The sequence below is a fragment of the Ipomoea triloba genome, chromosome 9 (assembly GCF_003576645.1).
Source record: "Ipomoea triloba cultivar NCNSP0323 chromosome 9, ASM357664v1".
Lineage (NCBI taxonomy): Eukaryota > Viridiplantae > Streptophyta > Magnoliopsida > Solanales > Convolvulaceae > Ipomoea > Ipomoea triloba.
In genome coordinates, this window is record NC_044924.1 from 3,391,249 (window position 1) to 3,404,179 (window position 12,931).

General features: G+C 33.8%; 2 protein-coding genes across 9 annotated transcripts; both read left to right on the top strand.

The window, feature by feature from the left end:
* The first annotated feature begins 471 nt into the window (after nt 1-471).
* LOC116028556 (cysteine-rich receptor-like protein kinase 19) lies at nt 472-7,579 on the top strand. Of its 4 annotated transcripts, none has more exons than XM_031270290.1 (12): nt 472-677; nt 1,139-2,185; nt 2,337-2,485; nt 2,604-3,079; nt 3,198-3,348; nt 3,436-3,728; nt 5,472-5,619; nt 5,736-5,946; nt 6,035-6,272; nt 6,609-6,759; nt 6,847-7,120; nt 7,236-7,579. In XM_031270290.1, exons 2-11 carry the CDS (start codon nt 1,270-1,272, stop codon nt 7,108-7,110), a joined length of 2,997 nt encoding a protein of 998 aa, XP_031126150.1. In that variant the 5' UTR covers nt 472-677; nt 1,139-1,269; the 3' UTR covers nt 7,111-7,120; nt 7,236-7,579. The 4 variants fall into 4 exon arrangements, with proteins under 4 accessions (XP_031126150.1, XP_031126153.1, XP_031126154.1 ...); XM_031270293.1 differs by having other exon boundaries at nt 5,544-5,619; XM_031270292.1 differs by lacking the exon at nt 472-677 and having other exon boundaries at nt 920-2,185.
* A 299-nt stretch (nt 7,580-7,878) lies between these two features.
* Nucleotides 7,879-12,426, top strand: LOC116028560 (cysteine-rich receptor-like protein kinase 26). Of its 5 annotated transcripts, XR_004100178.1 has the most exons (8): nt 9,762-10,007; nt 10,148-10,185; nt 10,305-10,429; nt 10,541-10,751; nt 10,832-11,057; nt 11,436-11,544; nt 11,743-11,890; nt 11,982-12,121. XR_004100178.1 is itself a non-coding variant. In XM_031270304.1 (7 exons), the coding sequence occupies exons 1-7, from the start codon at nt 9,877-9,879 to the stop codon at nt 12,249-12,251; spliced, it is 1,152 nt and encodes a 383-aa protein (XP_031126164.1). In that variant the 5' UTR covers nt 9,762-9,876; the 3' UTR covers nt 12,252-12,426. The 5 variants fall into 5 exon arrangements, 2 of the variants coding, with proteins under 2 accessions (XP_031126164.1, XP_031126166.1); XR_004100176.1 differs by lacking the exons at nt 10,305-10,429; nt 10,541-10,751; nt 10,832-11,057; ... (1 more) ...; nt 11,743-11,890; nt 11,982-12,121 and adding exons at nt 7,879-8,167; nt 8,347-8,486; nt 8,840-9,050; nt 9,139-9,376; nt 9,493-9,634 and having other exon boundaries at nt 9,713-10,007; nt 10,148-10,215; XR_004100177.1 differs by lacking the exons at nt 10,305-10,429; nt 10,541-10,751; nt 10,832-11,057; ... (1 more) ...; nt 11,743-11,890; nt 11,982-12,121 and adding exons at nt 8,036-8,167; nt 8,381-8,486; nt 8,840-9,050; nt 9,139-9,376; nt 9,493-9,634 and having other exon boundaries at nt 9,713-10,007; nt 10,148-10,215.
* The last annotated feature ends 505 nt before the right edge of the window (nt 12,427-12,931 follow it).

Consider the following 12,931-nt stretch of genomic DNA (forward strand, 5'->3'; position numbering starts at 1 on the left):
ATATTGATCTAGTAGATGAAAATGTAAGATTAAAACTGAATAATATAGGATCTAACCTCCAGCCATAGTTGGTGTTTGTTGTTGCCTGAATGAACTGTGCTGAGTGCTGCCTTTGCTTGAGTGAACTGTATTTTTCCCTCACTTTTACTCTATACTCTCTGGATGGTGTATGAGACTGAATGTTTGAGCAGTGAGAGGTTGAGGTCCTTAAATAGCTGCAGACCATCAATGCAGCAGAAATCCCAAATGTCTTCCTACAGTTGTTTGTACCACAAATGGTTTGTCTCCCAAATGAAAATGACAGGTTTGGACTTTTATTGGACAAAACCTTTCATCTCCTTATTAGACAAAACCTTTCAGAAAAGTCACACTCAAGACTTGTTTTCAAGAGCATTATTGTGTGGGGCTCGATTTCTACCACAAACATTGGGGGATTTTTGTTTCGGACGATGGCCTCCTTCTGCAGAAACATTTTACCTCATTTTCACGCAATTTTTCGCGGAGGGAAGCTTCTGAGGCATATATATTCAGTTAGCTCCCAAGTTGGACGATCCGGCTTTGAGCTTTACCTGCAGTGGCAGCTCAAGGAATTTGATTTTCTGAACTGTAGATGGTGCTCTGCCTGTGCGTTTGTCCGTGCCGCGACAACACTAAAGCTACATGATTTTCTTTCCCTGGTATCAATTTCTTTTGGTTTTTCATTTTGGATGTTGCAAGTTAATTATTTTCTCTTTTCTAGTTGCTTCATATTTATTATAATATATTATATTATATTAGTAATTCCTTTTAGATTTAGAGGTTTTAGCATTACTATTGGTTTCTTATAAATTTTTTTTTTTTTTTGAAAATGGTTTCTTATAATTATTTCTTCCTACATATATTTATATATTCTTCTGTGAATTTTTTAATTACTTTTAAGGATTTCGTTAGTAATCAAGATGTTAGTAATAACTGAAATTTTTATTGAGATTTGAGAATTACTAGTTCAAGAAGAAAAATAAATATCTACTCTTATTAGCCGAAGCAGCCTAGGCCTTAACGGTTGTGGTTTCCCTAGTGTTATAATAATTTCAAGCTCTTTTTCACTAATTTTTTTAAATAAAATTTTGTATTCTTCCTGTATATATGTTACTTGAAGGTCGAACTTGGAATTGGTTATCAAGCCAACTAACTATCCCATCAACTCAATTGAGATTATTGTCTCGGATCGGTTTTATTCTTCTGTATATATGTGTTACCTGAAATAAGAACTTCAATCCTGAGTAAGTCATGGATTTGCAAAAATGGATTGCTTTCCATATCTTCTTGAGTTTGCAGCATCTAATTTCCATCACCATAGCGGATATAGATCCTAATACTGAACTCCATGAATGTGGAGCCAGAGGGAGGTACACTCAGAGCAGCACATACAGCAAGAACCTTAACATACTCTTGTCTTCTCTGTCAAAAAATGTAAATGAATATGGATTCTATACCGGTTCCGTTGGGAAAGACATTGAGAGGGCTAGCGCTATTGTACTATGCAGAGGGGATGCTGAACTGAATGAATGTCGTAGCTGTGTTAGTGATAATGCTGAGAAGATTTTACAGTCGTGTCCCTATCAGAAGGAGGCATTCCAATGGTACAACATCTGCAGTATATATTACTCCGATAAATCCATCATAGGTTCCTTGAACAGCGGTCCTATTATCGAACAATATAGTAGTAGCATCATTCTCCAACAATCTGATCAGTTCAGTCAAGATTTGACAACCCTGGTAGACTCCCTAACAACACAAGCCGCTGACGGCGGTCCGTTCCTCAAGTATGCAGCTGATAATATGAGTGGACCAGACCAGCAGACCATATATGCATATGTGCAGTGCACCCCTGGTTTATCTGTTCAAGATTGCACTGATTGCTTAAACACTGCTTTCACTCTATGGAAAATGCCGGAAGGTATTAACAACAGGACAGGGGCAAGTATACTGTGTCCCAGCTGCTTTTTTCGCTATGAGAATACCAGTTTCATTGGTGCAATGTCAGTTAAAGAACCTCCCTCGCCACCTATATCACTTCGAACAGTCATCATTATTATCGGAGTTTCAACTGCGGCGGCCACGGGTCTTATCATTATTACTATTTTCAGTAATTTCCATTTCCTAATGCAGAAAAGGCAGGCCAAAGCCAAAAGCTACGCCGAGAGTAAGTTTCAATAACACTTTAAATAACCTAATTGTCAATACACTTGACTTTAAAAAGACTCAGCTATCAATGAATATACATATATGAGCAAGCTAAGAATTACCAACTAATGAGTTGAATCTCAAAACATCATATCATTGTTGGTTTCTAGGCGAAGCTGTGGAAGAATCTGGTCCGAGTGTTGAAATGAGTCCTGTTGAGTCTCATCTACAATATGAATTGATTGTCATCCAAAATGCAACAAATAATTTCTCTAAAGCGAACAAGGTAGGAGAAGGACGCTTTGGACCTGTATACAAGGTAACTCTAACATTAACATTATTACATACATTTACTAAGTAACAGTTACAATTTTATAAAATTTTATTTTTCTATAGCTCAATATTATATTATTCACATTAATTCTATAATAATTCAGGGTAAACTTGAAGACGGACAATTAGTTGCTGTGAAGAGGCTATCTGATAATTCAAGACAAGGTTATCTAGAATTTAAAAACGAGGTGGCTTTAATGACGAGGCTTCAACACAGGAATTTGGTGAGGCTGCTTGGTTATTGCCACGAAGAAACAAAAATTATTCTTGTCTATGAATTCGTTCCCAATGGCAATCTTGACAGCATTTTATTTGGTAGTAATCCTCAAGCACGTCTTTCACTTTGGTTTGAACATGGACCTTTGAATTGGGAGAAACGCTACAAAATCATACTAGGCATTGCAAGAGGGCTTGTTTATCTGCATGAAGACTCTCGTCTTCCCATTATCCATCGCAATCTCCATGCTAATAACATTTTGCTAGATGCATATTTGAACCCAAAAATTGCAGACTTTGGTATTGCCAGATTGTTTGCTTTACACAAAACCCATTGCTCCACAACTAGTATCATGGGAACCAAGTGAGTACTCCTTACTAAACTAATTTAATTTACAGGTGGAAGATGATATGTATCACAAAGTAATTAATTTGATAAGTCAACTTACTTGAGCAACACATTTAAAAACTTCTCATTGCAGTGGATATATGGCACCGGAGTATGCATTATATGGACAACTTTCTGTTAAATCAGATGTATATAGTTTTGGAGTGTTAGTTTTGGAAATCATAAGCAGGCAAAAGATTGCCAGTTTTCAAAATGGAAAATCTATGAAAAACCTTCTAAGCTATGTAAGTAATTAAATATATGAATATATATGTGCATAAGATCGAGTAACAAATTTAATTGACATAAATAGCTTGCAAGCATTCTTACAGGCTTGGACACATTGGATAGGTGGGTCTGCTTTAAATGTGATAGATCCAATGTTGAGGGGTACATCAAGTCCGGTGCATGAGATAACAAATTGCATTCATATTGCCTTATTGTGTGTTCAAGAAAATGATGCAGATAGACCCAAAATGGTTGAAGCTCTTCAAATGCTTAGTAACTTATCTATGAGCCTTCCAGTACCCCAAGCCCCTGGAATTTTTTTTAATGGCAGCATTAGTTCGCAAGTTTCGAGCCAGTTTACAAAATATCAGATGCCAATTAGTGATCAATATTACAGGTAACATCTTGTGCTTACTCATTGTTATCGTTCTCACTTTTATATTGTTTTTGGGGTAAATGACATTTTTGGTCCTTGGACTATACTATACAAATTCAATGCCTCAATTATTGTTGTGTCTATATTTGGTTTCTTGTATATGGCTGAAGTGGCAATTTTCGTTCCTGCCATTACTTCTCTATTTAAAATGGATGGAAAGTCATCAAAACCCTAAAGAACCAAGGGTAAAAATGACACTTAATTCATAAGTTTAGGTCTTCTGATATTAATTTACTGGAATCTTTAGAAGTACTTAGTTAGGACTCGACAAACCTTTTCGCAGCAATTCCAAGTTCTACCAGTAGACTTACGATTAGTACGACGATTGTTGTTTTTTTTTTTTTTTTTTCTCCTGATAAGAACTGTTGGACACACTCTCTAAGGATACCTGACAATTAGATATATTTTGACAACAAACAAACATGTCTTTTGGACCTACACGAATTAGAAACATTTCTTTCACCTAAAATGAAATGGTTTTTGCCCACTAGTTAATACTGTGTTGTAAAAATTGAATAAATGACAACTTTTTGGGCACCTACCATTTTAGAAGGTGTCAACTGAAAGATTTCAAACATTCAAAATTTTCATGATCTTCAACTCTATATAAAAGAGTTTCTCTTGAAGTGTGAAGAAATTACAAAGTTAAGAGATTAAAAAAGCTAAGAATTCTTTTAAGAGCTAAGTCAGTGAGTACCCAACCATTCCTAACGCTCTAATGATTTAAGGATATTTTAGATTTTGTTCAATTTAGTCTTTCAGACTAACCTTCCTTGTCTCAAGGACTTTAGCAAACTTCTCTCAAGATGACTTGGTGGATAACCCTTAAAAAAGGCAGTTAGGTAGTGAAGAACGCACAACGTTGTTTTGGAAGTCGTTCAAAGGATTGTCATTTGAAAGTGTAGCGTGAAAGACTATAGATTCACTCGTATTTAGTCAATACTAGTGACGCCTCTTGTGTTACGGAAAAATATACAGTAGGTTTAACTTGAACCGTACCACTATTAAAATTGTTGATACAATCTCCCTACCCTTATCTCTTTACACTTTTGTTGAGCTTAACGTTTACACACGTACACATTTTATTTACAACTATAAAACTCATTTAAGGCATGGGAATCTTTTTTTTTTTGAAAAAAAAAAAAAAAACGAAAACAGAATTTAAGGCATGGGAATCTTAAGACTTTTTTTTTTTGAGAATTTAAACTTTTTTTTTGTTGCGTAATTTCTCTAATTTTTTTTTTAATTTCTAAAAATCCTTTCTCGCTATCTAAACTTTTTTTTGCCTCGAAACCAATAGGTGATATTAGAGTAGTTGTTCACACTAAAACTACTGAACAAATCTAAAATATTTTTCAAAACCCTTTTGTAGAAAAATGTTTATTAAAAATGCCACAACTCAATCCTTAAATTTTCTCAGGCAAAATTTCTCACAGACGCAATTATTAGGATCAAGCACTTACCACTATGCTAAAAGTTATAGCTAATATTGAAGACACAACTTTATTTTATTATACTTGTGTAACGATGCAGACATTTCCAGAGAAAAACTTTAACCTTATTATTCGGGCAACTTAATCTGCATATGGTTTTTAGTTTTTAGTAGTGTGTAATAAAACTTCAATAGTCATAATTACTATTGTAGTTTCAATTGCCGCGGACTCATCATTATATGATTGTTATTTTCATTTTTATCGTCTTAAGAAAAATGCACAAGAGGAAGACTAAAAGCTATGTGGAGAATAGTGATGTGGAGTCTCTTAAATATGATTTCAGTACCATTCAAAATGCAACGGATAACTTCTCAGAGGCAAACAAAGTTGGAATAGGAATTTTGGGTCCCGTATACAAGGTAAATCTAGTATTAACTTTAAAATAATGTCACTAACATTTATGATTTGAACAAAATTTATTTTTCTATTACTCAATAACTACTTTATTTTTTATATTTATTTGGAAATAATTCAGGGTAAATTTGAGAACGGCGAGGAAGTTACTGTAAAAAGGTTTCTTGATAATTCATGGCAAGGCATGCAAGAATTTAAAAATGAGGTGGCTTTATTGGCCAAACTTCAACATAATAATTTTGTGAGGCTGCTTGGTTTCTGTCAAGAAGGAAAGGAAATGCTTCTTGTATATGAATTTGTTTCTAATGGTGGTCTTGATCAATTTTTATTTGGTAAATATTTATTAAACTCGTCTATCAATTTTGATTAGGAGTTTGAAACTATATCTTTTCAAGTAATTATATGTTGATATATATGCAGATCCTATAAAATGTGGATATTTGAATTGGGGCAGGCGTTACAAAATTATAACAAGCATTGCTAGAGGGCTTGTTTATTTGCATGAAGACTCTTGCCTTCGCATTATTCATCGAGATCTCAAAGCTAGCAACATTTTATTAGATGTAAATTTAAACCCAAAAATTTCAAACTTTAGCATGGCTTGGTTGTTTGATTTAGATGAAACCGACGGCTCTACCGATCGAATTGCTGGAACCTAGTAAGTACTCCTTACTGAACTAATTTAATTTAAAGGTAGAATATGAATTATGATGCATCCCAAAGTATTTTGATTAGTCAACTTATTGGAGTAACATGTTGAAGATAACCATTATCAAATGCTGTTATATTTGTTGAGATTTCGTACGTTGATTTCTAGATTATTTATAGCATTATAAATATCTAATCTTTTTATTGCATGTTTTTTTATTAATTAGATCAATATTTTAAGTTTTCAATTTGACTAGGTTTACATTAATTGTCTTTTTCTGCTATTATATTGTTCTCAACTTACTCCTGGCCTTTCAATGGGTGGCAACTTTACTTAACATTATAGTGGATATATGGCACCCGAATATGCATGGCATGGTCAATTTTCTGCTAAATCAGACGTATATAGTTTTGGAGTGTTAGTCCTGGAAATTATTAGTGGACAAAGACGTATCAATTTTCAAAATGGAGAATCAATAAAATACCTTCCAAGCTACGTAAGTATATATGAATATCTTACCAATTCAACATGCATATGAGTGACAAATTTAATTGTCATAAATAGCATGTGAGTGTTGTTGCAGGCTTGGACACATTGGAAAAATGGGTCTTCTTCGAATGTAATAGATCCAATGTTGAGAGGTATATCAAGTCCTGTGCCGGATATAATGAAATGCATCCACATCGCATTGTTGTGTGTTCAAGAAAAAGTTGAAGATAGACCAACAATGGATAGAGTTCTTCAAATGCTAAGTAACTTATCTCTAAACTGTCCAGTACCCTCCGCCCCTGGATTTTTTAATGATAGCAGCCTCAGGTCAAGATTCAATATAATCAATGAAATGTAAATTGGTGATGGTGAGTATATCCCAGATTCCCAGATATATAGTTTCCAAATTGATACCAATTGAACAACTGATCAAAATAATGCATGCGCATTCTTGGTAAATCAGATATATTTTTATTTTCGCAGCATTCGCCTTGGAATTCACAAGTATGCTTGAAGAGCACATTTTTCCGAAAGGAAGAATACGCATACATGTAATAGATCAGATTTCATGCTGAGGAGTAGACAAGTCCAGTGGAGGAAATAATAAAATACATAAACATGGTTTTGCAGTGTAAATAATGTTATAGGCAGATCAACAGTGTCTGCAGTTGTTTTCAAAAAAAAAAACAGTGTCTGCAGTTCTCGTGCTTTGTAGTCCTCTCGGTCTTCTGCATGGTACCATCTAATATAGTATAGTAGTAGCAACAAATAATGTTTGATTTACCCATCATCATATATAGTAGTAGCATCACTTTATTTATGATTTAGTATTGAATTTGTTAGTATAAGTATTACATTTCATCTTGACCTGATTCCTCTCATGGATAAAGATCCCTGAACGGTCTCACACAAATTTATATATATATATATATATATATATATATATATATAGATTTCTAGCTCCATCATATATTCATATTACTAGTTCAACATCAACAGTAATATGAAAATGAGACTTGTAAATAGCTAGCAAGGACAAGATCGAAGTTCAACAAGAAATATCCATGGAGTTTCTTGTGTAGTTTAGTATTTGACTTTTACATCATTTTAATTTTACGCAAGCTAAGGAATTTGGATCCTGTCAAACCTCTGTATTTGATATTTACATCATTTTTCCGCCAAGGAATTTAATTGGTAATCCGACTTTGAGCTGAGCCTGACTTGACTGGGTGACTGATCGAGGTTGCAGCTCCATCAAGGAATTTGAATCCTTGCAAACAACTTAATTATTTTTCTTGTGTTCCGATCCACTGTTCTTCTAATCTTGAGTTAAGTCATGGATTCCCTGAAATGGATTGGTTTCAAAATCTTTAAGAAAATGAAGAAAAGGATGGCCAAATGCTATGCCAACAAAAGTAAGTTCCAGTCAGACTTCAAATTGCAACCTATTTGTTATTTGTTAATATGCTTCACTTTAATTTTAGTTTATTATGAGGTTCTCATATCACCTTGTGATGAGCTGTGATTAATTGTATTCCAACTAATGAGTTGAATCTCAAAAAATGGTTCTTGGTTTGTTTCTAATGTAAATTAGCTCTGGAAAAAACTACTTTTGTTGGTGAAATTAGTGCTTTGGAGCCTGTGGAATATGATTTCATTACGATTCAGATCGCAACAAATAACTTCTCCAATGCAAAGAAGATAGGAGAAGGAGGTTTTGGTGTGATATATAAGGTAAATTTATTTAGCATTTACCTTAACAATTAACATGATGCATGCATGCTGCAATTTTTTCTTTCTGCAACTCACTGCAGAATGATGGATTTCTTCAATTTTTATTTTTTTATTTTCCAAAAAGCTGCCAATTTAATAAACCTCATTTCTTTCTGCCATATTTAAGCCGATTAAAAAGACAATTTTGTACATTGTACTGATTGTAGCATGCATATGAAGAGTTCAAAAACATCTACAACAGATTTCTTTGCTTGAAGAATAAAAAACATTTATGATAATATGATATAATACAATTTTGCCTTTCTATAACCAAGTAATTGATTTCGTTTTAATATTAACCTCGAATAATTCAGGGTATATTTGAAGACGGGCCAAAAGTTGTTGTGAAAAGGTTGTTCAAAGATTTAAGTGAATGTAGTTTAGAATTTAAAAATGAAGTGGCTTTGATAGCCACACTTCAACACAGGAATTTGGTGAGGCTGCTTGGTTACTGCCAGGAAGGAAAAGATATGCTTCTCGTGTATGAATTTGCTCCAAATGGCAGCCTTCACAACATTTTGTTCGGTAATTGATCCCAAACATGTCTTTCACTTTTGTTTGAGAATTTGAGACCATACCTTTTTTTTTTTTTTGGTTAAATATTGACATGTAGACCCGGTAAAACGTCGATGTTTGGATTGGGAGAGACGTTACAAAATAATAGAATGTATTGCGAGAGGACTTATTTATTTACACGAAGGTTCTCGTCTTCGCATTATACATTGCAATCTCAAAGCTAGTAATATTCTACTAGATGAAGACTTCAATCCAAAAATTACAGACTTTGGCATGGCCAGACTGTTTGCTTTAGACAAAACCCATGGCTCTACAAGCACAATCGTGGGAACCAGGTAAATATTCCTTACTAAATTAATTGAGTTTGCAGTTTGAAGATGATGCATCCCATAATAATATGGTTAAACTTACTAGAGTAATTAACACATTTATACACTTCATGTTGCAACAGATATATAGTACCAGAGTATGTGTTGCAGGGTGAAATCTCTATCAAAACAGATGTATATAGTTTTGGAGTGTTAGTCCTTGAAATTATAAGTGGACAAAAGTTTGTCAGTTTTCAGGAATCTATAAATAACCTTTTAAGCTATGTGAGTATGAATATCAGTATCAACATCCAATTGAATAACACAATTAATTGACATAAATAACTTGAAGTGTTCTTACAGGCTTGGACACATTTGAAAGGTGGGTCTGCTTCAAATGTGATAGATCCAATGCTAAGAGGTATATCAAGTCCAGTGCACGAGATAACAAAATGCATCCACATTGCCTTGCTGTGTGTTCAAGAAAGTGTCGCAGATAGGCCAAAAATGGTTGAAGGGTTCTTCAAATGCTAAATGACTTATCTATAAGTCTTCCAGAACCCCTAGCCCCTGGACTTTTTATTCATGGCAGCATCAGTTCAGAGGCTTCAAGCCAGTTTACTAAAAATGCGAAGTCAATTAGTGATCAATATCACAGGTAGCATCCAAAGTAATACCAAACTGATCATTAAAAGCACATTTTGTAACATCTTGTTTGCAATATAATTTCAAGAGTCATCACCATTGTAACATCTAGTTTGAGGGTTTTTTTTTTCTTTTTTCTTTTTTCATCTTTAGGAAAATGCAGAAGCAGAAGGCCAGAAGCTATGCGAAGAGTAAGTATCATGAAGACTTTAACTTGCAACCTAATGAGTAGATTCTTTTTTTTTTTTTTTTTTTGACAAATAATGAGTAGATTCTTAAAACATCGTTCTTGGTTTCTATGTGATCGAAGCTGTGGAAGAATCTAGTTCGAGTGTTGAAATTAGTCAATATGAATTGATTACCATACAAAATGGAACAAATAACTTTTCTGAAGCAAACAAGCTAGGAATAGGACGATTTGGACCAGTATACAAGGTAAATTTAACATTAATCGTATTACTACGTACCGTAATTAATAGTTACAATTTAATAAAATTTACGATTTCCTAACTCAGTGTTATTTATTTTAATTCTGGGATAATCCAGGGAAAACTTGAAAATGGACTAGAATTTGTTGTGACATGGTTATCCAAAAATACAGTGAAGGGTGGTCTAGAATTTAAAAATGAAGTGAAATTAATTGGTAGACTTCAGCACAAGAATTTGGTGAGGCTACTTGGTTACTGCCAAGAAGGGGGAGAAATGATTCTTGTCTATGAATTTTTTTCCAATGGCAACCTTTACGGATTTTTATTTGGTAAATATTTATTAAACTGGACTTCCAATTTGATTTAGAAATTTGAAACCACATGTTTTTAGTTAAATGTTGGCATGCAGATCCAGTTAAATGTGGATATTTGAATTGGGGGAGACGCTACAAAATAATAGAAGGCATTGCCAAAGGACTTGTTTATCTACACGAAGATTCTCGTCTTCGCATTGTTCATTGCGATGTTAAAGCTAGTAACATTCTTTTAGATGCAGATTTAAACCCAAAAATTGCTGACTTTGGCATTGCATTATTGTTTACTTTAGACAAACCTCACTGTGGTGATCATGTGAGGTAAATATTTAATCTAATTTGATGCATTGCAAAGTAATTTGATTAGTCAACTTATATTATTGGAATAACATGTTGAAGATAACCATGTTATCAAGTTGCTATATTTGTTGATATTTAGTTCATTTTTAGCTTTATCTATAATGTCATGAGTTAATTATTTCAGCGGAGGTCTCTTGTATTGACAATTTTTAATTTAGTCTTAGACTATCATTTTTTCTCATTTAACGGACTATCATATTGTGTACACGGTTCTTTCTAACTTTTCTAGTGAGTTCCTATTTTAGGTAAGGACATTTTCATCTTTTTAATTTTTATTTTTATTTTTTGATTTCCTGGGCGGTTCTTGTGCCGATTTTTGTCTTTTCCCATCGGCAACAGTGTTGTGTGTTCAGAAAGCCCCCGATCAGCGACGGTGGCGTTGGTGGTTTTGATGATGGGGAACGAGGATGTGCAGCTGCCGCAGCCTAAAATATGGACTCAACTGAAGGTCCACAAGTATTCAAAATATAATAGTCTCGATGTTAAATAGCAAAATTGATGGTCTAAGACTAAATTTAAAATTGTAGCAATCATAAGGAACCTTCGCTGGAATTAAGACTATCATAAATATAGACTCATGTACCCTTTTATTAGATCAATATTTCATTTTTAACCTAACATGTTTATCTATTTCACATCGCAGCAGATATGTGGCACCCGAATATATATCAACTAGTGAGCTTTCTGTTAAATGCGACGTATATAGTTTTGGAGTGTTAGTCCTTGAAATTATAAGTGGACAAAAATGGTTCAATTTACGAAATGAAGAATCTACAGAACACTTTTCAAGTTATGTAAGTATGAATATTCTTATGGAGATGCATAGGAGTAAGAAATTGAATATATATAATTATCATAAATAGCATGTGACTAGTGTTGTTACAGGCTTGGAAACAATGGACAAAGGGGACTTCTTCAAATGTGATAGATCCAATGTTGAGAGGCATATCAAGTCCAGTGGATGATATAATTAAATGCATACAAGTTGCTTTGCTGTGTGTTCAAGAAAAGGTTGAAGATAGACCAACAATGGGTGAAGTTCTTCAAATGTTAAGTAACTTATCTATGAGCCTTCCAATACCCTCAATCCCTCTATATTTTAGTGATAGCAATGTAAGTTCAGATGATTTAGAGGCTTCATTCAATAAGTGGTGATGATGAGTATCCCAAATTGCTTCCGAAATGATACAAAACTTATCAATCCAAGCACATACACACTGACATATCGCCCTTGCTTATTGCGATTATTGATATAATTTTGGTGTTGTATTGTTTTCGAATTCTGATGTGTGTGTGTGTGTGTTGGGGATAATTCAGATCCATTTTTACATTTTATTTTCTTGCTTGAATACGATTCACTCACACCACATTTTAAATTTGGATAAGTAGTCTTTTTAGTATCATTTTGCCATTTTTCAGAATCCAAAAACAAGGACCACGTTTGAAATGAAAGCGCGCTAGTAATAAATTAAATGAGATTTCTCCATACTTAGCTTCCTAGTCCCTAGCATCACTGTACTACTTCAACGTCAACCGTATTTGACATTTAGTCATTTACATCTTATTCCATAAGATACAATCTCAATTCCAAAGCCCCTTACACCAGTCTGACAGAATATTTGAGAGAATATAAATGACGATAACTCAAGGCGCCAAATATCAATGCACACAAGAAATCTGCACATTTTGGACATAATCTTCACACTGTCACTGTCAATTTTCGTCCATCCGGCCAATTGTTGTCAAAATCTTTTAATTTGTTTAATTCGGGACAATACCGTATTGCCTCCGAATTAAACAAATTAAAATGGATTAAAAGATTCTGGCGACAAATG

Coding starts and splice junctions, on each gene's coding strand:
- LOC116028556 (XM_031270290.1), top strand. CDS start 1,270: ATGGATTTGCAAAAATGGATTGCTTTCCATATCTTCTTGAGTTTGCAG. Junction 2,186..2,336: donor AGCCAAAAGCTACGCCGAGA/GTAAGTTTCAAT, acceptor GTTGGTTTCTAG/GCGAAGCTGTGGAAGAATCT. Junction 3,349..3,435: donor TGAAAAACCTTCTAAGCTAT/GTAAGTAATTAA, acceptor GCATTCTTACAG/GCTTGGACACATTGGATAGG.
- LOC116028560 (XM_031270304.1), top strand. CDS start 9,877: ATGCTAAATGACTTATCTATAAGTCTTCCAGAACCCCTAGCCCCTGGA. Junction 10,008..10,147: donor ATTAGTGATCAATATCACAG/GTAGCATCCAAA, acceptor TTTCATCTTTAG/GAAAATGCAGAAGCAGAAGG. Junction 11,058..11,739: donor CACTGTGGTGATCATGTGAG/GTAAATATTTAA, acceptor TTCACATCGCAG/CAGATATGTGGCACCCGAAT.